Below are 22,679 nucleotides of genomic sequence, written 5' to 3'. Positions count from 1 at the left end.
GACCCAAGATCATAGTGAAACGAGGCGGCTGATACTGTGAAGACACTACATTTCTGATTTTGAAAAACGTACACCCAGAACTGGGCATCGGCATACGAGAGGATAAAGAGCACGATTCGGTAGTAAAATGGTACTGTGTGCGGACGGAGAGGATAAATCCCGAAATTACCGTAAGTACTTTACTCATGGTTCATTTTCAAAAAAAGTTCATTTATCAAAAAAAAAAAAAGAACCGGTACCGAGACTCGAACCCAAGTCCTTCGGCATATTGAACCGTGCCTTTGCCGAATGGGCCACCATGGTTCGGTGACTAAGTGGCGGTCGTTCGTCCATATAAGCCACTTAATAGGATGAACTGTTCTAATGAACGAAGAACACGCGAGAGGTCTTTACTCTCGCAACATAGCACTATTCTCACGTTTATTTTCGTGAGGACTATCCTCTCGTTCTTTAACTTTGGGTGGTATACCATGAAATTTGAACACATTGTTCGTGGTTCTCATTTTCATGAACGCTTGTTCACGATTTTGGGATCTCTTTTCTCTCCATGTAGGGTCGAATCTCGGTGTGCGCGTTAAGTTTTACAAACTAATTGAGTACAGTTGCACAAATCAATATTTTCGTACCGATTTTTGCCATTTTTTCTAACTGTGCATTACGATTATCGGTCGAATCTTGGCCGACGAATGTGCACTCCTTTATCAAGTTAACTCATCACGCTATAAAATCAACCAGGCAATCTCATTGAGCGCTTATTGTGTCAATCGTGTCCCAGAGGAAAGTGCAAATTCTTTCATGATGAACAAGTTGTCGGTCATCTTCGCAGTCGTTGCTCTATTTGGAGGTAAAAATATTAAATTCTTAAATAAATTGCAACCAACAAAACCTCATATTCCCAGCTTCCCACGCATCCCCGCACGGACTGTACGGCGGCGGTCCCATGACCGGGCAATCCCAGCTCGCAATGCAGGAAGCGCTGCTGGCGTTTCGGAGCACTTGCGTGGAGGTGAGCGGCTCGGACGCAGGTTACCGGAAGACCATCAGCTCGCTGACGCCCGCCGTACAGTGTATGGCCGAAAGCGTCGACATGGTGCAGTTTTCGATGGATCTTCACAACGAACCGGCCACGGCGGAGGCTCGCCAAGCGATCATCGACAAGTACTGTCCGGCGTTCAACGAATCCGTGGCGTGTTTCGACGACGTACTCGAGGGAGTGGCGATGTGCAGCAACGACAAGGTCAGCACGATCAAGGGCATGTACAAGCAGATGATTCACAATATGATTGATCTGATGTGCAAGAACAATGGGCAGCTGCTGCTAGGTTTGTAATTGATTGTTTGAAAGAGTTTGAAATGCTGAAACATTCATTGATCTCAACAGAGGCTCGCACCCCAGAGTTCCGAAGCTGTCTCCAGCACGTCAAAGCGAACGTTCAGCAGTGCAAGGTGTCGGAAATTATTAGAACTAGGCCGATTGCTCAGATTGGTGAAGAAGGATGCAGGTTAGTCAATGTTCATTCCATTTTTTAAACGACTCTACTTATATTAAAAGTTTTTGAAATTCAGTGAGCTGAAGCGATCCAAAACGTGCGTCCACGAGCAGGTCAGTAGCTGCTCTTCTACGGCGTACGAGGATATTTTCGACGCCATTTTCCAGCCCATCGCGGATACGGCAAACTGCAAGGTAAAACTAGAAATGAGAAAGTGTGTATTTTGCATTTATTATTTTTTTATTTCTAGCTGAACGTGCAGCCGGAAGTCACTGGAAACGAAATTTAAATTGCTGAAATGTTTGCCAACTTATTCTTTGGAAAATAAATTTCACCGCTCCAAATGCTTCCTAGAAAACACTTTTTTTGTGAATTACCCGGCAATAATTAAATAATATTATGAAATTATTAAAACGCTGATTATGATGAAGATAGTGCGATTTGTTGTCAGAAACTTGGAACGTTATCAACATGTTGTTCCAACAAAGCATAGCTCGTATACTTCCCTCATTGGTAAAGTAAAACGGCAGCAGTCTGGCTGTTAGCCCGGTTTTATTTTTTCAATTCGGCAACAAACAATCAACAACTATTTTTAAATTATAATCGATAAAATCAATTTTGGATGTCTAAAAATGTTTACATTTGAGCTAAAATGACGATTTAGATTTGACAACGTTTATGAAAAGAGCTGAAACTGATCTATTTAACCCTTTAAAAAAATTTATTTGAAAGTTATAAAAGTTTGCTCGTGGATGGCCATGTAAATAGAAGAAACTAAATTTTCCAAAAATTAACATAAAGATATTACTTGACTTGAAACTATTACTTGAAAAGAGTTGAAAAAAGAAACAAAAACTCTAAAAGTTACCTTTCTTAAAATTATTTTATCAAAGCCTAAACAGTAAAAAGGGGTAATATTCCATTTTTCAATTCAATTAGTTTTTATTAGTAAATAATCAATTCACAATTTTGTGATTCTTATAACCTAATAGAGTTTTGGAGTTCCTTTCAGCAATAATTTGTATGTATTTTTTTATGTAATTGGATATTATAACAATGAGTTTGCCAAGAGAAGGAAGAAATATTTTTAAAATCCTAAAAGGGGTTTATATTATTTCAATAAATTGGTAATTCTTTTAAGTCAGAAAAATAAATTATTTTAACTCTTGAAATGTGTAAATTTACCACTTCTTCAGTGTGAGTGGCAGTGCGTGGCCGAATGGTTCTGGGTTCGAATCCCATCTGCTCCAACCTTCCATCGGATGAGGAAGTAAAATGTCGGTCCCGGCCTTGGTTGTTAGGCCGTTAAGTCATTCCAGGTATAGGAGTCGTCTCCATGCCATAAGTACAAACAACACACCAAACCAAGCCTACTCCGGTGGAATCGCTGGCAGCGGTTGGACTCGCAATCCAAAGGTCGTCAGTCCAAACACTGGGGTGGAAGGTTCCTTGGAGTAGAAAGAGGTTTGGGTGCTCTCCCCATTCAAGCCTTCGGACTCCTAGGTTCGAGCAGAAACTTGCAATAGAGACCACAAAATACCCGGGAGTTTGATTTTTGATTTTTGTGTAATCACGGACGAACGGACATGGCACAAGGAACAACTATTCTTCAATTTTCTGAAGCAAACTATAACTTGCGGCATCAATGTTCAAGTTGTCTAAGTAGCATCGCGCGATCACGCATGATTTCTCAAAATGTCTTATGCAATAACTAATTAAAACATTTAGCATTAGTATGGTGCTAGAAACAGTTTTGTTTGCATTAAATTTGTCTTTATGATTCTATGTAAATTATCATGGATACTAAAATTGCCGAAAAAATGATAGAAATGGTATTTTTAATATAAATTCATACGACCAGTTCAAAAAATGCCCATGAATTTTCATCATCAGCTGGCTTTGTTTACATTTTTAACAACGTGGCGCGAAGATTTTGACATAAGCGATCTCGCTTGCGCAGGTTTTCGCCAAGAAGAAGTAAAAGAAAACCTGCTTCACTCTTTGAAACCCCATGTCATGTCCGTTTGCCGTGGTGTAATGCCACTTTTCGAACCTTTAGTGAGGTAAAATTGCATTTAAAAAGAGGTAATCTTACACCATCAAATTGTAAAATTTTGTAAGTTTTTACAAGTCTATGAATCAGAAAATCATGCGAAAAGTTATATTTTTTCGGAGAGCTGAATAAATATAGATTTCTTCGGATTTTCAAAATAAATGGACAGTGATTCATCAACATAATATTTACTAAAATCTAAAATAATCAAAATCTAAAGTCTTTTTTGTTGCATAAACCGTTTGTTCATCTGCGTTCTTACTGTTATGACGACAGACATTTCACGAGTCTGCCTTATCGCTAAAATTAAACCATTCTGTTTTATTCAACAGAGAAAGTCAAACTGGCCGTTTATTGATAAAGTTGCTTTCACAAGTGCAGGTTGTGCCTTTCCGGGATGATTAAGTTACAAAGTTGTCTAATATGTTTAGTGGTTACCTTATTGGGTGGTAAGTTGATTCAATTTCTTCAAATCAACCTTTTTCTTTCAAAACCATAATCCTTCATCAGCCCAAGCTGCCCCAACCGAGCTGACCGGCGAAGGTTCCAACGGAGATTCTGTCGCTCCAAATCCGTATCAGGAGTTATTCCTCAATGAATACCGTTCGGCGTGTCTGCAAATGAGCGGCTCAGAGGCGGGTTATCTCAAAACGGTTTCCGCGTTCCGTCCGGCCACGATGTGCTTCGTGGAGTCCGAAGGGGTGGCGGAATTTATGCTGGCAATTAGGCAGAATGGTTCGACCAAGGAGGCACGCACAGCTATCATCGATCGGTGAGTTGGTGATAAGAGAATTGTGCGGATTTAAGTGACAAATTAATAGTCAACTTATTAATTTAGATATTTTCCTGCGCTGAATCGATCATTGGAATGTTTTAACGACATTGTTGAAGGTGCCGCCATGTGCAGTGGTGATGATCTGAGTGTTTCAAAAGAGATTTACTCAAAAATGATGACTAACTATTTAGAACTTTTGTGCAAGGATGGAGGACAGTTTGTTTTTGGTAGTTTTTTCTTGGTTTTCAAATTGGAAAATTTGTTAAATTGCGTTTGCATTCTAGATTTTCAAAAGGAAGAAGTTCAGTTGTGTGTTTCCAACATCGTCAGACAGGCCGATCATTGTAAAATGTACGACAACATGTTCAAAAAGCCAATTTCTCAGTTTAAGGAACGAGAATGCAGGTATGATTGTGTATGTAATTTATTTATTTATTAAGTAGTAATTATTTTTGTTGTTGAAAATACAGAATACTTAAGCAATCAAAAAAGTGCCTAAAAGACCTGGCTGATCGTTGCCAAGAAATTAGCGTCATGGACGTGTTTAATGCAGCCTACAATCCAATAGAAGAAGCTTCTAAATGCAACCAGGTATGATAACTCGTTAATCTATTCAAAAACTTATGTAATTAATGTTATTTTCAGTACGATGATGATGAAGCTGACGAGGAAGAAGAAAATGCAGTTTGAAGTAAATCGCTTAGAAATTCTAAATAAAATCAATAAACCAAACTTCCACGAACAACTTTCAATTTGACGAAAAATCCCCCAAATTGGATACACCTTCAAGTGCGGTAATAGAACCCAAAATTACATTCAGTATCAATTTCACGGCTTCGAACGCTCCGAGAAAATCCCATTCAAGTGCTGTTATACTTTCTTGTTTACAAGAACCCTTTTGACTCTTTCGTTTGCACCCCCTCCAAAACTGACGATGAATTCACCCGCGAGCGAAAGATGTACCCCCAGAAAGGGACTGCTTTATCCTTATTTACCTTTGATTGCTGTGAAATCAAACGCAAGAAAAGGGTTGCCAGCTAGAACCCACGCCCAATCAGAGGAGGGGGTTTTCAAATTTTGTATCGAATAAAAGTAATCATTTTTTGCCTTGGGTTGATTTATGGAAAGAGCAATGTGCCTTGAATAAAATTTAATTTCATCAAGATCACAGAGAGAACAGACTTTTTTGAAGATGATTTGTTCTATGAAGACAAGCTCAAAGGCTGTGAGTTAAATATTCAACAGCCCATTAATTATGCATTCAACTCAAAGGCAAATCTAATGTTTGCCACTTTCTTTGAAAAATCAACATCCCTTCAGCTGCTAGACCTGAGATACCATAATGTATGGAAAGTTAATAGCACCTTAAATCGTTTTAATCATCCTTCATGAATATTCAACACCACATGAAAACAAGATTTTAACGGAAATTTACCGCGAAATAAAATTTCCCGCAAATTCTGACGAAAATGGAAAAAAAAACCGAATAAACCATCAATCCATAAATTTAAAAGCTTCCCACAACAAACAGCTTTAACCTCGGAGCCGTTAATCGATTTACTGGGACGTCGACCAGCTTTCCACAGTCGATGTTAATTAATTAGTATTCAACCCCCCATCGCAGGCACGCCCGGCGTCCTTTCGCCACCCCTCCACGATAAATGAACGAAAGGAATGCGATTCAAATTAATCATTATGGCATCTTAATCGAACCTTATCCTTAAGGGATGACTTCATTTGACATTTTTATCTTGGTTTTTATGACTTCTTACATTTTTAAAGTTGATCTTAATTTTATTTCACTTATAAAACTTTTAAATCAAAAACCTACATTTAGTTTATTCGTTCTTATTGACCTTTAAAAAGAGACCTTACACACCAGTAAAGTAATATCTGCGCTCTATGAAGCACTGCTCCTTCAACTCCCACACGCGTCACGCGTTGAAGAAAATATTTACATCTTGACAAGTTTGACGAAGGTTGACGGTCTGAGCGCAATAAACTGAAAACACTTTGAAGTTTATTTTTCAGCGGCTGAGTGCAATATTTGCAGTAACTTGAATTTTGCTGAGATTGCGGGTGCATGATTTGCTAACGATTAATAATTTTATTTATATTTTAATCTACGGGCAGATTTTCTAATTTTTGCAAAATTTTCGGACCTCAGAAATTCATTGATATTTTGCAAAGTTTTGGTAGTATCACAACTGTAATAATGTAAAAAGCATTTTGTGATACTTTTTGCATCAACAAATTAAAAGTTAGTAAAAATTTGCGTGCTTGACCAAAACGAGCGACAAAATCTTCAAATAAAATCTGTTTGCGCATGCAAAAGGTTCAGTTTGTAGATTTGTATCAGTTCAGTTAGATCTAGTACTACAGAATAATTCTAAGCATCTCCAAATGAGTTCTTGGCATTGTTATAGAATTTCCCGCTAGAACTACCAGCTTTGGTCACAAGAATCTTCTCTAGAAGTGGCCATTGCTCCGCGAGACACAGTACAGAACAGATCAGACAGAACAGAACCGTCCTGTTCTGAAATACAGCTCAAGATGTAGAAAGTTACAGTTTTCTTGTCTAATTACCGTCCAGTACAGTTCAATAAACCGACAGAAACCAAGAGCAATAAAGTTTTCATTACAAATTACTGTGCACTAGCTAAGCCGCGAGTTTCAGTTCTGTTCAGATCCGATTATGCCACGAACCAAGCACCAGACGCTCTTATGTGCGTTAACAAAATCAGTACCAGCCTAATATACTTAGAAGAAAAATAATCATCTTTTTAAGTTTTTTAGCTCTTCAAATTTGAAGATTGTATTTTTAATAAAATATTTAAATTTGTATTTAGGCCATAATCATTTTTATGGAACGATTTTGTCTTCCTTGGGTCGAGGGTCGATCAATATCAAAGATTCATTGAATCCTAACATTTCTATTGAAGGTGAATATTTACTAAAATTCCAAATGGTACAAATTTAGATTGTGCTGATATTATTAAAACTTTTGGTTCAAATCTCAACGTCAAAAAGAAAACAATTGGTTTTTATTTAAAAATGCCATTAAAAATTTTCTCAAGACAAAATCAGGAAGCAAACCAGACATTATTACCAAACATAAAATATTAAATCCGATTATTAACGGTTTTAAATATATTTTCTAACAATAATTGATCCGTTTCAATTCAAATTTATAAATTTATTTATATTCTTAAATCTGTTTCTCGAGAAGAAGCATTCTTGATAAATTTTAGTGCAATCAGCAAAATTTTAAGTTATTATAAAAAAATAGTTGCAGTGAAAAAAACGATATTTTGTGTAACTTTTTATCACTACAATATAAATTCTAAAATAACGCTTATTTGTTTTGCATAAGAGAAAAATATTAATAATTCCTTGTTATGTTTTTATGTTTTTATGTTTTTATGTTTTTATGTTTTTATGTTTTTATGTTTTTATGTTTTTATGTTTTTATGTTTTTATGTTTTTATGTTTTTATGTTTTTATGTTTTTATGTTTTTATGTTTTTATGTTTTTATGTTTTTATGTTTTTATGTTTTTATGTTTTTATGTTTTTATGTTTTTATGTTTTTATGTTTTTATGTTTTTATGTTTTTATGTTTTTATGTTTTTATGTTTTTATGTTTTTATGTTTTTATGTTTTATGTTTTTATGTTTTTATGTTTTTATGTTTTTATGTTTTTATGTTTTTATGTTTTATGTTTTATGTTTTTATGTTTTATGTTTTTATGTTTTTATGTTTTTATGTTTTATGTTTTTATGTTTTTATGTTTTTATGTTTTATGTTTTTATGTTTTTATGTTTTATGTTTTTATGTTTTTATGTTTTTATGTTTTTATGTTTTTATGTTTTTATGTTTTTATGTTTTTATGTTTTTATGTTTTTATGTTTTTATGTTTTATGTTTTTATGTTTTTATGTTTTTATGTTTTTATGTTTTTATGTTTTTATGTTTTTATGTTTTTATGTTTTTATGTTTTTATGTTTTTATGTTTTTATGTTTTTATGTTTTTATGTTTTTATGTTTTTATGTTTTTATGTTTTTATGTTTTTATGTTTTTATGTTTTTATGTTTTTATGTTTTTATGTTTTTATGTTTTTATGTTTTTATGTTTTTATGTTTTTATGTTTTTATGTTTTATGTTTTTATGTTTTTATGTTTTATGTTTTTATGTTTTTATGTTTCCATTACACTCTTTTCAAGTCAGGGATTTAAGGTGTTATTGATTTTGTGTGTCCCTTTGCCAAAAGTGCTAACATCTTGCAATACACTATTTTCACTTCCTGGAAAATGCCATCCTGGAAAACTTTCTCCCAACTATTTTAATTACATTTCAAGCTTCTTCAGCGAAACAATGGTTTGTTTCGCGCAACATTCAAAATTCCTCAGGAAACGTAAAAATTCAAGCACATTTTCCACGAATTTACATCGAAATGGACAATCTCCCAGTTTGCATACCGGCTAATGAGCGAAAGGAAAACTTTGACGAAAATTCGGTACACAGCAAATTCTTTCGTAGTAATCCTGTGCCGAAATAAATACCCCTCGTTCCACCATTGGTGAGGAAGCATAACTCAAAAATTATCTTCTCTACAGTGAATTGTGATGTGATTTATTCATTGCGAAAAGGTGAGTTTGCAGGAAAAAAGTGGGGAGTGCTGCTGCTACGTTACGTGACGAACATTCAAGAACAAGGTAAAATCGCAGGCTGTACTATACGTCAATAAACGCACAGTTGTCCCAACTAGATTTTAAACACTGTTGAGATTTTTATTCAGGCTTATTTTGTTTCCAGCCTAAAGTTTAGGGTTTGTTTGAAAAATGCATTTTTCTGATTTGAGTTAAAATCCAGGTGGGACACTTATGCTTTTTAGGGGCAGTACACGTTGCCCCCGCAAGCTTTTTTCATTTTTATTTTGGGATGTGCCACGTGCGTGGTTGGCTAGGCCACACACACAGTTTTCAGTTTATTTTCAACTCGCGGAGAAGGGCTGGGATTATTTTAAATTATTATTTTTGGGGGATGCTTGGTGAAAATAAAAGCAAACAACCAAAAAATACTCACGCGGCGTGCCCCAATTTGGGTACGCCTCAAAGGTGGGGGAGGAGGCGCACTTTTCCCAGTGGGGTTAAAATTGGACGATTTGTATGACACTGTTCACGTGACTGTCAGAGTTTTCCGTGTAAACATGTTGAAGGAAGAGGGCAGGCAGAAAAATAAATCCCAGAAATCATACATTTCCCGGAAAAGAATCAGCCAGGATGGGGGCACGAAAAATGTGTCTGCATCAAACATGATGTGCTAAGCTGCTTGATTCCGCTTAAGAGTGCGGGGGGTTAAATGGTGTGCTGTTGATATGATAAGTGGCTCGATATTACTCAAATTGTCGTCCTTGTAGTCCTTGTGAGGCGTTGAAGGGAATCTTGTCACTGTCAATTGAAATTTGTTTTTTATTTACGCGTGGAAGGTTTTATAAAGAACTTGAAGCCACTAAAAATTTTCACTCTCCGTTTCGACAATAAATTAATTATTGAAACTTTATTTTCTATACAATTAGTGCATGCCTAACTTTGCTTAGCTTTTCCTAGTAGAAGGTTCTCGTGCTATGAAATGGTTTGTAGAGTTTAACGCAGGAGGTAAATTAAGGGTTTCGGGAATTTTTGCTCATGAATTTTCTTGCTGGCAGCATGCTGCTCATTCATCAGGCACATTTCCAACCTAACTTTTAAACTGGCTGATGCTACCTCTTGGTGCGGAAAGTAATTAAGTGCTTATGACAAAAGTTGGTAGAATTTGGTGTGCATAAAACTCCGCAAACATTAACAATGCAGGATGTGTTGTGAGCTTTAGCAAGGATGTGTAAACCCTAATTTACATACTTGGCATTAATGTTATCCTTTTGTATGTTGAAATTTAACAGCAGAAGCTGTATTATTGATCTTTTTATAACTGTCAAAATAAAATGGATAATAGAATAATTATTTTATTTTGACTCTTATTATGATTTACTTATTCAATAAACACTTTTAAAAACTAGTTAAATATGTAAAAAAAAATATTTCCATCTATCTTGACAACTCGTTTTTTTTTTGGCAAACTTGAATGTTAATTGCTTTAAAACCATGACTTTCATATTCATTTAGTATTTCTTACGGTTCCTTGACATGCAATGATTTTAAAAATATCTTAGAATTAATGATAGTATTTGCTTCAAATTTAGCTTTTTTTGATAAAATTATTTAAATGTTGCAGAAAGAAAAAACAAGCCCGCTTTGAAAAAGAGAGGAAAACTAAAAAAAAATACTGTTAAATGATTTTACTGAATTGTATCATATGAACTGTGTGAAAGTGTCTTATCCATGCAATGATCTCATCAGATCTAATGTGATGTTTGAAATAGCTTGGCAAAAATGTTTATTTGCAAGGAGTTCAATTAGAAGAACTCGAATTACATAAGGGAAACACAAGTATGCTTGGAAGTTGATGATTCGGTTTTAATTACAGTCCAGATTAGATTATCCGAAATCTCGATTATTGGAAGTTTCGATTATCCGAAGGTTTTTATGGAACTTCGGATAATCGAATCATAAACAAAAAAAAACGTATGTTTGCCATCTTTTTTTTATCATCAAATTCGAATTCTGCGACCATGCAAGTTCTACACACCAATTTCTCATTACTGAATTGAGTTAAATTTACTGAAATCTGCACTACTAAAATTTTCAGTAAATTAAAACTTGCCGAAATTTCAGCAAACTTTGACAGCTCCATACAAACTAACTGAAAATTTCAGTTGTGCAGTTTTCAGTAAATATTAACTGGAAACGAACATCAGAATTTGCTGTTTAATTACAAATGTTTAAGGTAGTCGAACTCGTACAGTCCAGACTAGATTATCCGAAGGCCTTGGCATAATTTGGATCTGGTACGTTTCGCCGAATGTCGTTTCGCCGACGGTCATTTCGCCGAATGTCGTTTCGCCGAATGGTACGTTTCGCCGAATGAACGTTTCGCCGAATTGAATAAAAATAAACTTTTTTGTATAATTTACACTATTTGTTCGCTGCAGTGCCATCTTGTAATTCACTCATGCAAACTTGAGAAAAGGTGACAAGATAATAATATAATAATTTAAAAAAGTAAAGAACGTCTCATGTTTCAAAGAATGCATAAACTCACAGATATAATACAAATAATTTGCTTAAAAAATTAAGAATGCAAAAACTAACAGAAATTTTTCTAAATGTTATGCTAAAAATCAAAATAAATACTCATGTTTGAAAGAATGCAAAACCTCCCAAAAATTATAGAAATAATATGCTTAAAAAACTAATAATGCATAAACTCATCGAAATATTTGAAAAGTATGCCAAAGATATAGAATGCAAAAACTGACAGCAATTTTGCAAAATGTTGTGCTGAAAACCAAAAGAACTGCCCATGTTTGAAAGAATGCAAAAACTCCCAAAAATTATACAAATAAATTGCTTGAAAAACAAAGAATGCAAAAACAAACAGAAATAATATAAACTATAAGCAGCCAATTAAAAGAACTGCTCATATTTGAAGGATTGCAAAAACTCATAAAATTTTTACAAATAATTTGCTTAAAAAACAAAGAATGCAAAAACAAAGAGAAATATTCAAAAGTATAAGCAGAAAATAAAAGAACTGTTCATGTTTGAATGAATGCAAAAACTCTCATAAATGATTTAAAAAATATGCTCAGTAAACAAAGAATGCAAAAACTACCGGCATTTTTTCAAAATGTTATGCTGAAAATCAAAACAACTGCTCAAGTTGGAATGAATACAAAAACTTACAAAAATTATACAAGTAATATGCTTCAAAACCAAAGAATGCAAAAACATACAGAAATGTATCAAAATTATAAGCAGAAAATTAAAAGAACTGCTCATGGTTAACAGAACGCAAAAACAAACAGAAATAATTCAAATGATAGATTAAAACAAGAAAGCAAAAAACTAACAGAAATTAAAAACAGAAAATTAAATAACTGCTTAAGTTTGAAAGAATGCAAAAACTCGCAGATTTTTTTTTCAGCTAGATTATTTCTTAAGCGATTGTTTATGCATATAATAATGCATAAACTTATAAAAATAACATACTAAGAAACAAAAAAATATTTTTTTTAAAAAAAAGATTGCAAAATCACCTTTTAGGGACATTATACTTTTTCAAAATATTTTAATACAATTTGTGTCTATTTTATATATTTATTATACGATTATTTGTCAATTCGGCAAAACGTCCCATTCGGCGAAACGTCCCATGCGGCGAAACGACATTCGGCGAAATGACTTTCGGCGAAATGACCGTCGGCGAAACGACATTCGGCGAAATGTCCCGCACCCGCATAATTTCACTACGGATAATCGAAACTTCGGATAATCTAATTAGTATGACCCATAAACTACTCTAAAGTGAGAAAAAGTAAGATAATAAAAAATACGAAAACTTTTTTTTTGTTCGTGATTCGATTATCCGAAGTCCCATACAAACCTTCGGATAATCGAGGCTTCGGATAATCGAGTACTTGTGTCAAATACGTTATGACCTGAAATCCCTTTGCCCTTTGTCGCACTTACATCAATTTTCAGGGTGTGTCAAGATGGCACGACAAAATTGAAACTTCTTTAATATGAAAAATGACAACAATGCACGGAGTTTTTTATTATTTTTTTTTTCAATATCTCAGGATTGAAATCGAATTTTGGGGATCTGTGTAGGTCAAAAGGTGAGGCATTGTAAGCTGCCCAGAATGGCGTTCTTTAAAAAAAAATTGGCCCAAAATGCACGTGCGACAAGCAACGAAATGCATTTTTCAATATTTTACCAACGCAATTTTTTCCTAATCTAAATCACTTTAGAGTAGTTTATAGATCATACTTAATCCTGACAATCAACAATAACACAATAAAAAAAACTTTTCGTGATTCGGATAATCGAGTGTGGACTGTACATAAAATTTGCCGATTTTCACAGCATAAACAAATTATGTTGCTTACTTCTTATCTAGCTATTTATCACATGATTTCAAGCTTACGTCAAAGTCAAGTGTTGATATGCCAACATTAGGTGTTCGATGGAAATACTTGCCACTTCAATTACAACTTACACAATTTTAAGTGCCAAACAAAGTTATGGTCATTATTACGGATAATACCTGTCATATCCAAGAAACACCAAGCGTCTCCTCTCCCCCAAGACAATAAAATATGATTAGGGAAAAAGTTTTATAATTTTATTTACATCGCACCGAAAATTACGCAAACAAGCTTTAAACTGCGAAAAGAAAAACCCATCCCTCAGCATCCACATCCCGTCACTACCATGGCAACAGTAACACTGCCGAGGAGTCGCGCCTTTCGTGACCAAAATCGTGCCAAGTGCAGTACTAGACTCTAGTCATCCTCGTACAAAGCTTTCCCGGTCGGAAACGGCAACAACATTTCGGCACATGCGCTTCCGGTGAATCCGTCCATTACCACAGTAACAGACAACAACGCCGCCAAAGGTAAACAACAACTCCGGACCGACTAATGTGGACTCATTCCAAGCGCTCGCCCGTTTACTTGGCGATTACTCCTGAAGGTATGCTTCGGCTGAGCGCCATCTCGTGTAGCGCGCCAAAAACAACCCAGAGGGGAAACCGGAGAAATCAATTTCTTTATTACGATGTCACTATACAAGGTCGCAGCCGGAACTTGTTTTGCGGTGGTGGCAAATGGTGTTGCCTCCGCTTCTGGAGGACCACCTTGTTGTGCGAGCTGAGATAAAGGAAATGTCATGTTTCCTGCGAGCTGGTCGAACGAGCACGTTTTTGTTGCTTGATAACCTTGTCTGGCACGCGACCGCCATACCCAGACCAGGTGGTGCGCACCTTTTCGGTTCCTTGTTGTGAATTAACTGAAATGCTAATGAATGTAGTGCCCCGTAGCAGGACTTCATTGTCCTGATACAGTGAATTCTTTGTGTTCCGGAGCGGCTTTGTTTGAACAAAAACAAAAAACCGTTGTCCAAAGAGGACCTGCATCGGGGCTGCAATGCCGAAATTGATGTCCTTATTTAGTAAGGATTATAACACCCCAAGGTCCACTGGCGGGGGTCATCATTGGGGGAAAAAAGTATTCAATTTGGCAAAGGGCACCACACCATGACCACTTATTCCCAAAGTAATGCCAAAAAGTTTTCTCCGCTCCCCTCCCAAAACACACACACACACAGCTAAGCGGGAGTCGTCGGACAACAACGACGTATCACTTGAGAAAATTAAGTTTTAATCACGTTTTCTCAGTTCAACCGGCTCCGCTTCCCTCGACTTACCTTATACACTCAACCCCCGGTGGTTGGGCACTTTTTCGTTTGACACTTTTTTAGTTTGTACCCCGTTGGTTGGTCAAAGTCAAACTAAAAAGTGACGAAATGTCACTTTTTACACTGCGCTTACGCACACTATCAAAACAAACGTTTGGAAGTATTTGTGAGCTCCGTGTAAAAGGGGTGTCAAACTAAAAAGTGACCCCGTTCGTTTGACAACAGTTTGTGTCAAACTATCGGGGTTTGAGTGTACAACCATCATTAAAGTGCAACAGTGTTCTCTATAATTCATTAGTTGACTTCTTTTTGTAAAGATTTGTCACAGAACAGCAGGAAATAAATTGTCATGACAATTTTTTTAAGGGCACCTCAATTTTTATCAGCTTGAAATTATATTTAAAAATAGAAATCCAAACAAAATTTATTTTAGTTCAATTTTCCAGTTTTTAGGAGTATGTAAATCGAATTGAAGGATTTTTTATTAAATAACATAGTATAACATAAAGTAAAATATGCATAATGCAATTGAATTTTCAAAAAAACAATGTCCACATATCTGTGACTCCGCAGCAGCATCCAAACGGAACGGGACCTTCTCCTCCTCCAGAGAAGAGACCCAAATTGGTTTACCCTGAGCGCATTCACGTATATCTCTCTCATCCTCGAAAAAAGTCCAAGTCCAGAGTTTTTTTTGAAAAGGACCAATAAACTATTGTCTTTCATATGTTTATAGGACCTAATCAAAAAAAACTCTAGAAGTGTGAAAGGAAAGAAAAAAGCTCGGACCTGGTCCAAGTGCGAAATGTGCATTATGTAAGGGAATTAGAACATGACGACGACCGTTGTGAGCAGCCTCAGATCAATCTGGAGGAGGTGGCTGGACATTTTTGGGGACAAAACAATGATAGGGGAGATTTGGTTAGGTAATTTTAATTTACCCACATAGCATTTTAACATTTTAACATTTTAACATTTTAACATTTTAACATTTTAACATTTTAACATTTTAACATTTTAACATTTTAACATTTTAACATTTTAACATTTTAACATTTTAACATTTTAACATTTTAACATTTTAACATTTTAACATTTTAAAATTTTAACATTTTAAAATTTTAACATTTTAACATTTTAACATTTTAACATTTTAACATTTTAACATTTTAACATTTTAACATTTTAACATTTTAACATTTTAACATTTTAACATTTTAATATTTTAACATTTTAACATTTTAACATTTTAACATTTTGACATTTTAACATTTTAACATTTTAACATTTTAACATTTTAACATTTTAACATTTTAACATTTTAACATTTTAACATTTTAACATTTTAACATTTTAACATTTTAACATTTTAACATTTTAACATTTTAACATTTTAACATTTTAACATTTTAACATTTTAACATTTCAACATTTTAACATTTTTACATTTTAACATTTTTACATTTTAACATTTTAACATTTTAACATTTTAACATTTTAACATTTTAACATTTTAACATTTTAACATTTTAACATTTTAACATTTTAACATTTTAACATTTTAACATTTTAACATTTTAACATTTTAACATTTTAACATTTTAACATTTTAACATTTTAACATTTTAACATTTTAACATTTTAACATTTTAACATTTTAACATTTTAACATTTTAACATTTTAACATTTTAACATTTTAACATTTTAACATTTTAACATTTTAACATTTTAACATTTTAACATTTTAACATTTTAACATTTTAACATTTTAACATTTTAACATTTTAACATTTTAACATTTTAACATTTTAACATTTTAACATTTTAATATTTTAACATTTTAACATTTTAACATTTTAACATTTTCACGAGTTTTTTCGCATTTCCGCATTTTCACAGTTTTTAGTTTTTAGTTTTTAGTTTTTAGTTTTTAGTTTTTAGTTTTTAGTTTTTAGTTTTTAGTTTTTAGTTTTTAGTTTTTAGTTTTTAGTTTTTAGTTTTTAGTTTTTAGTTTTTAGTTTTTAGTTTTTAGTTTTTAGTTTTAGTTTTTAGTTTTTAGTTTTTAGTTTTTAGTTTTTAGTTTTTAGTTTTTAGTTTTTAGTTTTTAGTTTTTAGTTTTTAGTTTTTAGTTTTTAGTTTTTAGTTTTTAGTTTTTAGTTTTTAGTTTTTAGTTTTTAGTTTTTAGTTTTTAGTTTTTAGTTTTTAGTTTTTAGTTTTTAGTTTTTAGTTTTTAGTTTTTAGTTTTTAGTTTTTAGTTTTTAGTTTTAGTTTTAGTTTTTAGTTTTTAGTTTTAGTTTTTAGTTTTTAGTTTTTAGTTTTTAGTTTTTAGTTTTTAGTTTTTAGTTTTAGTTTTTAGTTTTTAGTTTTTAGTTTTTAGTTTTTAGTTTTAGTTTTTAGTTTTTAGTTTTTAGTTTTTAGTTTTTAGTTTTTAGTTTTTAGTTTTTAGTTTTTAGTTTTTAGTTTTTAGTTTTTAGTTTTTAGTTTTAGTTTTTAGTTTTTAGTTTTAGTTTTTAGTTTTAGTTTTAGTTTTTAGTTTTTAGTTTTTAGTTTTTAGTTTTTAGTTTTTAGTTTTTAGTTTTTAGTTTTTAGTTTTTAGTTTTTAGTTTTTAGTTTTTAGTTTTTAGTTTTTAGTTTTTAGTTATTAGTTATTAGTTATTAGTTTTTAGTTTTTAGTTTTTAGTTTTTAGTTTTTAGTTTTTAGTTTTTAGTTTTTAGTTTTTAGTTTTTAGTTTTTAGTTTTTAGTTTTTAGTTTTTAGTTTTTAGTTTTTAGTTTTTAGTTTTTAGTTTTTAGTTTTTAGTTTTTAGTTTTTAGTTTTTAGTTTTTAGTTTTTAGTTTTTAGTTTTTAGTTTTTAGTTTTTAGTTTTTAGTTTTTAGTTTTTAGTTTTTAGTTTTTAGTTTTTAGTTTTTAGTTTTTAGTTTTTAGTTTTTAGTTTTTAGTTTTTAGTTTTTAGTTTTTAGTTTTTAGTTTTAAGTTTTTAGTTTTTAGTTTTTAGTTTTTAGTTTGGGAGGGTTCTTTTATTACGTAACAAGGGGGATCGAAGGACTTGTTACAAGGAGGGAGAGGGTCTAAAAATCCATTATTTTGTGTTACATACTTAATAAAAGAACGCTCCCAAAGGTTGTTGGCAAATTCATGAAATATCTTGGAACAGAATCATTACCTAGTTTTTTCAGCTAATTTTATTTTCAGAAAACGTTGACCAGGACGAGTATTTCGTGCTTGCCACTTCATTAGGACACAAAACTTTTTTAGACAAGTATCCCTTTCACACCTTATGTAAACTGTCATTTGAGTGAAAGGGATACACTATTGTTTACAAAAGTTATGTGCTCTTTTGAAATGTTAGGCTCCATTTATACTCGAGAAATAAAAAGATTTTAAATACTTGTTGAATTGTTTATTATTCCACTATAAATATATAATAACCGCCGTTGATTCAGATGAATAAAATAATAATGCATCACATCTATGAATGTGTAAAACTGTCCCCAATTCCGCAAACCCCACCCTTCCGTTCCTTTCCGGATTATCTGAGCTTCAATATCAAAAACAGAATAAAGAACACAAACATCACAAACAGAAACATGTAACACATGTAATTCCTGTGGCCACCCTTCCCCAGCCGAACGACGCGCGAAATCGTATTACTCATAAACCCCCCGGTTCGGTCCATGTCCTCGTCGATGCCCCGCAGCAGCTTGTCCTGGTACCGCACTTCGTTCCCGATGTCTATCGTGAGCGATTTAAGCGCCCCGATCTTGCCCTTCAGCTCGTCCGCCATCCGTTCGTTTTCCTCCTCCAGGGCGTCGTGACTGCTGTGGGCACCTCCGCTGCCACTCGGGCCCGGATTCTGGCCCAGCGGCTGGTACGCATAGCCCTGGGAACGTCGCATCTTTCCGCCGCTACTTCCGCCGAACTGCGCCACTTTGATTGAGGGGTTTTGGCTGGAATTTATTATATTTCTTAATTAATTTCAAGTTCATTAACACGTTCTGGAATAGCATGATTAATTACATTTAAATTTAATGATAAAATACCTGCGAAATTGGTGAAAGTTGAACTGATATCACAAATTCTCACGAAATGTTTACAATTTTTGAGACTGATTTTGGATTTTTGAGTCGTGTCTCGGAAACGTCATCATCGTTGAACTGTCAGCTTCCAGTTCACCGCTGAGGGATAGGAAATGAACATAGGACTCATGTGGGTCATACTGGAATCACGTACTAGAATTTTTATTTTCATTATTTTATTATTTTTTTATTTTTTTTTGTATGGGTGAAATATTTTTCAGCAAATTTATTGTAAACTTTACACCAAATTCTCCACTTGTGCAAATAATAACTGCACACATTTCGAAAAACTATTGGTAATAATAATACGGATCTTGTTCTATCGGTGTAACTTTTAAGTTTCCTACCCCTCGGAATGCGCAACAACGAAAAGGAAAGTAGAAAACAAATAACAACATCAAGGTTAACAAAACACCAAACAAAAGTAGAAAGTTGCATTGGTTATTCAACGCAGGCAACAATGGAGAAGTGAGCCAATTTCACCGATATTTTGCCGATTTATGTTTGATTTTCGTTTGTTGCAAGTGTTTTAATTAGTGAAATTGTCTTTTACTTAGTGTTTTTTTTTCTTTGCTCTGTCTGTTGACGTCTAAGACCGTAGAAGATCCATCTCGACTTACTTAGTGTTTTGACGTTGTGTAGCAGGTAAGTTTCGCTACCGGCTTTTTAGTTTTAAAAACATCTGTAATTACTTTAATTCGCTCTTTCTTTTCGCAAAGTGGGTTCGATTGGTTAGAATTGTGGTCAAAATTCCAATGCCAAAATGAGTGAAAGTACCTTCTACAAGTTCCTGCCGCTGCTGCTGTGCGCCCTGTCGGTTCCCCTGTCCATGTTCATGTGGATCGGCAACGTTGCCTACTCGAAAATCGCCAGCGATGAGGGTAGATCTTAAAGTATCGATCAAGTTTATGTGTTAATCTCAAATCCGCTCTTACAGAAAACGTAATCCCGCCAGCGCGATGGCTGTTCTCGATTCTGGTCCCGCTGCTGCTCATGCTGTACGGTCTCAAGCGCAAGGGCGTCAACAAATCCGGAGCCATCGTCGGTCTCCTGTGCGCCACCATCCTGTCGATCGCCTCGCACGCCTTCCTGGCCTGCCTGGCCATGTTCTTCTTCAGTTCGAGTCGCGCGACCAAGTTTCGGGCGCATCTGAAGCGCAAATACGAAGAGGATTTCCGCGGTGGAGAAGGCCGCCGAAACTGGGCACAGGTCATCTGTAACGCCGGCTACGCGACGACTTTGGCAATGCTGTACCTGCTGGACTGTGGCTATGGCGAGCGGCCGGTCGATTTTGGGCGGTTTTATCGGTGCAGTTGGCTCGGCGTTGGCATTATGGGTGCCTTCGCCTGTTGTAACGGAGACACGTGGGCTAGCGAGCTGGGCGCGGTCCTATCCCGTGGAGATCCGTTCCTGATAACGACGTGGAAACGCGTTCCACGGGGCACTAACGGTGGGGTGTCCCTGCCGGGACTGGTGGTCAGCTTTCTGGGTGGAATCGCCGTCGGCCTTTCGTACTACCTTTCGATTCGGTACACGCTGGACGCGAAGATCCTCGCCAACAGCCCGAACCAGTGGCCAATCATCGTGTTTGGAGGAGTGGCCGGGCTGCTCGGTTCGGTGGTGGATTCCGTAATGGGTGCGACGGTGCAGTTCAGTGGCGTTGACGAAGAGGGTAAGATTGTTGAGCGACCAGGGAAGAACGTGCGCCACATTTGCGGCGTTCGGATTTTGGACAATCACAGCGTGAACCTGATCAGTGCCATCGTCACGGGGTTGGTTATGCCGAGCATTGCGATGCATTTTTGGAAGTTTTTCTAAGTGGGTGATGGGGAAGACTCGTGCTTCAGTGAGATTAGTCAACTTTACAACACTTGCGATCGACTAACAATCTCATAATAAAATATCTTTAAAGTCTGACAGCAATTAAAATGGGCATGTTTTACGGTTTAGTTATGGAAATAGAGGTGCCTTACTAGGTTTTGTTACTTAAAATGTGCGTACTAATGTAATTTCCTAAATCTCTCAATTGTACACTGATGAAACTATGTTTTAAATAACTAAAATTTGATGTCACATTTTATTTTTAATCGTAATAAACTTGTACTGAAAATGAGTGGTTTTCTGAACTTGATTATGAGTGGATTTTTCACTCAAACGACAGTTCAAAAGCTGAACTGGCGTTTGAGTAGTTTGGACTTGGCGAAGATATTGTCAGCAGCAGTCAGCTTTTTTTCTAAGTCGAGGTAAGTTCAGTTCAGGAAGCGGCAATTTTGTTTTTTCTTTCCCGGAACGTTCCGGGTGTAGCAGAGGCCCATTTTCTCAGCTGGCAAAAATGTAAATTTTACTTAACACTTCTCCGAATGGTTCGGAATGTTCAGTGTTATCCATTTTCCAGCTGGTGGAAGTGGCAAACTTGCTTTTTCTTTTCGGAAGGTCCGGGAGTTGTGGTGGTCCACTTTTGCCAGCTGGAAGAAATGTCAATCTACTTCCCCCTTGCCGAAATGGTCCGGGAGGATTGAGTGACCACTTTTCCAGCTGGCAAAAGTGGCAATCCAGTTTCCGCTGTGTCTCAAGATGCAAAAGCAAAGAAAAAACTTCCGCCTCCAACAAATTTTGCCCCATCCGGAATCCGGATTGTCCGGCAGGTACAAACTTGACTGGAGAAACATTTCATTCTTTGTTTTTGGAAGTCCGGAAGGTGCAACGTTCGTTGGAGGAGGAATGTATGTCTTTTGCTTTTGCATCTTCCAGACGGTCCGGTAGGTGCAAAACCGGACGAAGGTGAGAAGTCAACCTTTGATTTTGGAAATTCCAGATTGGTTGGAAGATTCAAACGCAAATGAAGACCTTAATCTTCCAACTTGCAACTCCCGGACAATCCTTGTAGACTTTACGGATGGTATTATTTAAATTAATTTATATTTGCAGTCTTTCCAGCCCGGGAGCATGTTGACAGCTCTCATACAAACTGAGCGTACCCCGTTTTGTGGGCCCAGTGGGCCTAAGATGGCGGCCTTCGATATTATCTAGCCACAGTTTTGAAAATGGCGAAAAGTTTAAATAAATATAGTTTTTGCCTTGTTTCGGTTTAAAACGACAAAATAAGCATTCTGGAATCATTTTCCTGAAAAACTTGTTTAGAGATACGCCACGTTAAAATATTAGTCTCGAAAAGTTGAAGGGAGCGTGCCGCAAAAGCCGTCACGAAAAAAAAGTTTCCCATGCAAATTTTGAGTTGCGTATTTAATGGGCGGACTCCGACGAGGCCCACTTGCCATCTGCCGGTGGATATGCGCAACTAACGAAAACTGTCATGTTAGGGGACGGCTGAGTCTTTCAGGTTTTGCGGCTAAGTCCAGTTCGTAACAGGTAAGCTCTTGTAAAATGCTCTTCAAAACTAACCGGATCTAGTTCCGGGTTGTCTGAATGGTTCAAAAACAATTTTGCACCTTGCGGATTATTTTTCTCCTCCGTCGGTTTTGCACCTTCCGGATTGTCCGGAAGAGGCAAAACTTCCTCCTCCAACATATTTTGCAACGCCCGGACAAGTCGGATGGTCAAAATATGTTGCAGGAAGAAGTTTTCCTCTTTGTTTTGCCTCTTCCGGACAATCCGGAAGGTGCAAAACCGACGGAGGAGAAAAGTAACCGTCTGATTTTGACATTCCACATTGGTCGGAAGATGCAAACAAGCTTTCTTTCAACAGGATATACGGAACTGGTTCCCGGAACACAACGGGGACGGTCGGAACTGGTTCGCGGAACGGATATGGGGGAAGGGGTTATGGTTTATCCTCCCCACTCGGTGGTGTTCAAACGTTGACACGACTGATGCTGCAACTGTGACTATTCGTGGTATCGATGACCGCTCCCGGTCGGCAGTCGGTCAGCTGCCTTGGTCAACTGGACGATATTAATCCACCTACCG

General features: G+C 35.5%; 3 protein-coding genes across 7 annotated transcripts; 2 read left to right on the top strand and 1 right to left on the bottom strand.

Moving 5' to 3' along the window:
- Positions 1–682: 682 nt before the first annotated feature.
- LOC6043024 (transmembrane protein 19) lies at positions 683–20,865 on the top strand. 4 transcript variants are annotated; one of them, XM_038254770.1, is made up of 6 exons: positions 683–844; positions 900–1,322; positions 1,382–1,502; positions 1,567–1,704; positions 19,521–19,633; positions 19,690–20,865. In XM_038254770.1, exons 1-6 carry the CDS (start codon positions 796–798, stop codon positions 20,568–20,570), a joined length of 1,725 nt encoding a protein of 574 aa, XP_038110698.1. In that variant the 5' UTR covers positions 683–795; the 3' UTR covers positions 20,571–20,865. The 4 variants fall into 4 exon arrangements, with proteins under 4 accessions (XP_038110698.1, XP_038110695.1, XP_038110696.1 ...); XM_038254768.1 differs by lacking the exons at positions 683–844; positions 900–1,322; positions 1,382–1,502; positions 1,567–1,704 and adding exons at positions 19,166–19,220; positions 19,310–19,397 and having other exon boundaries at positions 19,472–19,633; XM_038254769.1 differs by lacking the exons at positions 683–844; positions 900–1,322; positions 1,382–1,502; positions 1,567–1,704 and adding exons at positions 19,178–19,220; positions 19,347–19,397 and having other exon boundaries at positions 19,472–19,633.
- Positions 3,890–5,066, top strand: LOC6043032. The gene is made up of 6 exons (XM_038254772.1): positions 3,890–3,992; positions 4,054–4,315; positions 4,382–4,545; positions 4,603–4,723; positions 4,789–4,909; positions 4,964–5,066. The coding sequence occupies exons 1-6, from the start codon at positions 3,941–3,943 to the stop codon at positions 5,006–5,008; spliced, it is 765 nt and encodes a 254-aa protein (XP_038110700.1). The 5' UTR covers positions 3,890–3,940; the 3' UTR covers positions 5,009–5,066.
- LOC6043026 (BET1 homolog) lies at positions 18,062–18,835 on the bottom strand. Of its 2 annotated transcripts, none has more exons than XM_001854818.2 (2): positions 18,717–18,835; positions 18,062–18,623 (listed from the first exon to the last, which is right to left on the bottom strand). In XM_001854818.2, the coding sequence occupies exon 2, from the start codon at positions 18,569–18,571 to the stop codon at positions 18,206–18,208; it is 366 nt and encodes a 121-aa protein (XP_001854864.1). In that variant the 5' UTR covers positions 18,572–18,623; positions 18,717–18,835; the 3' UTR covers positions 18,062–18,205. The 2 variants fall into 2 exon arrangements, with proteins under 2 accessions (XP_001854864.1, XP_038110701.1); XM_038254773.1 differs by having other exon boundaries at positions 18,694–18,802.
- Positions 20,866–22,679: the final 1,814 nt, after the last annotated feature.

Source organism: Culex quinquefasciatus, chromosome 2 (assembly GCF_015732765.1).
Source record: "Culex quinquefasciatus strain JHB chromosome 2, VPISU_Cqui_1.0_pri_paternal, whole genome shotgun sequence".
Classification (NCBI taxonomy): Eukaryota; Metazoa; Arthropoda; class Insecta; order Diptera; family Culicidae; genus Culex; species Culex quinquefasciatus.
This window is presented reverse-complemented; position numbering and strand designations above follow the sequence as displayed.

What these genes read in the sequence shown, in the direction of transcription:
- LOC6043024 (XM_038254770.1), top strand. Translation starts at nt 796, where the DNA reads ATGATGAACAAGTTGTCGGTCATCTTCGCAGTCGTTGCTCTATTTGGA. An exon ending in ATTGGTGAAGAAGGATGCAG is followed by an intron (nt 1,503 to 1,566) that starts GTTAGTCAATGT and finishes TTTGAAATTCAG; the next exon opens with TGAGCTGAAGCGATCCAAAA. An exon ending in GTAAAACTAGAAATGAGAAA is followed by an intron (nt 1,705 to 19,520) that starts GTGTGTATTTTG and finishes TGCCAAAATGAG; the next exon opens with TGAAAGTACCTTCTACAAGT.
- LOC6043032 (XM_038254772.1), top strand. Translation starts at nt 3,941, where the DNA reads ATGATTAAGTTACAAAGTTGTCTAATATGTTTAGTGGTTACCTTATTG. An exon ending in AGTGGTTACCTTATTGGGTG is followed by an intron (nt 3,993 to 4,053) that starts GTAAGTTGATTC and finishes ATCCTTCATCAG; the next exon opens with CCCAAGCTGCCCCAACCGAG. An exon ending in TTTAAGGAACGAGAATGCAG is followed by an intron (nt 4,724 to 4,788) that starts GTATGATTGTGT and finishes TTGAAAATACAG; the next exon opens with AATACTTAAGCAATCAAAAA.
- LOC6043026 (XM_001854818.2), bottom strand. Translation starts at nt 18,571, where the DNA reads ATGCGACGTTCCCAGGGCTATGCGTACCAGCCGCTGGGCCAGAATCCG.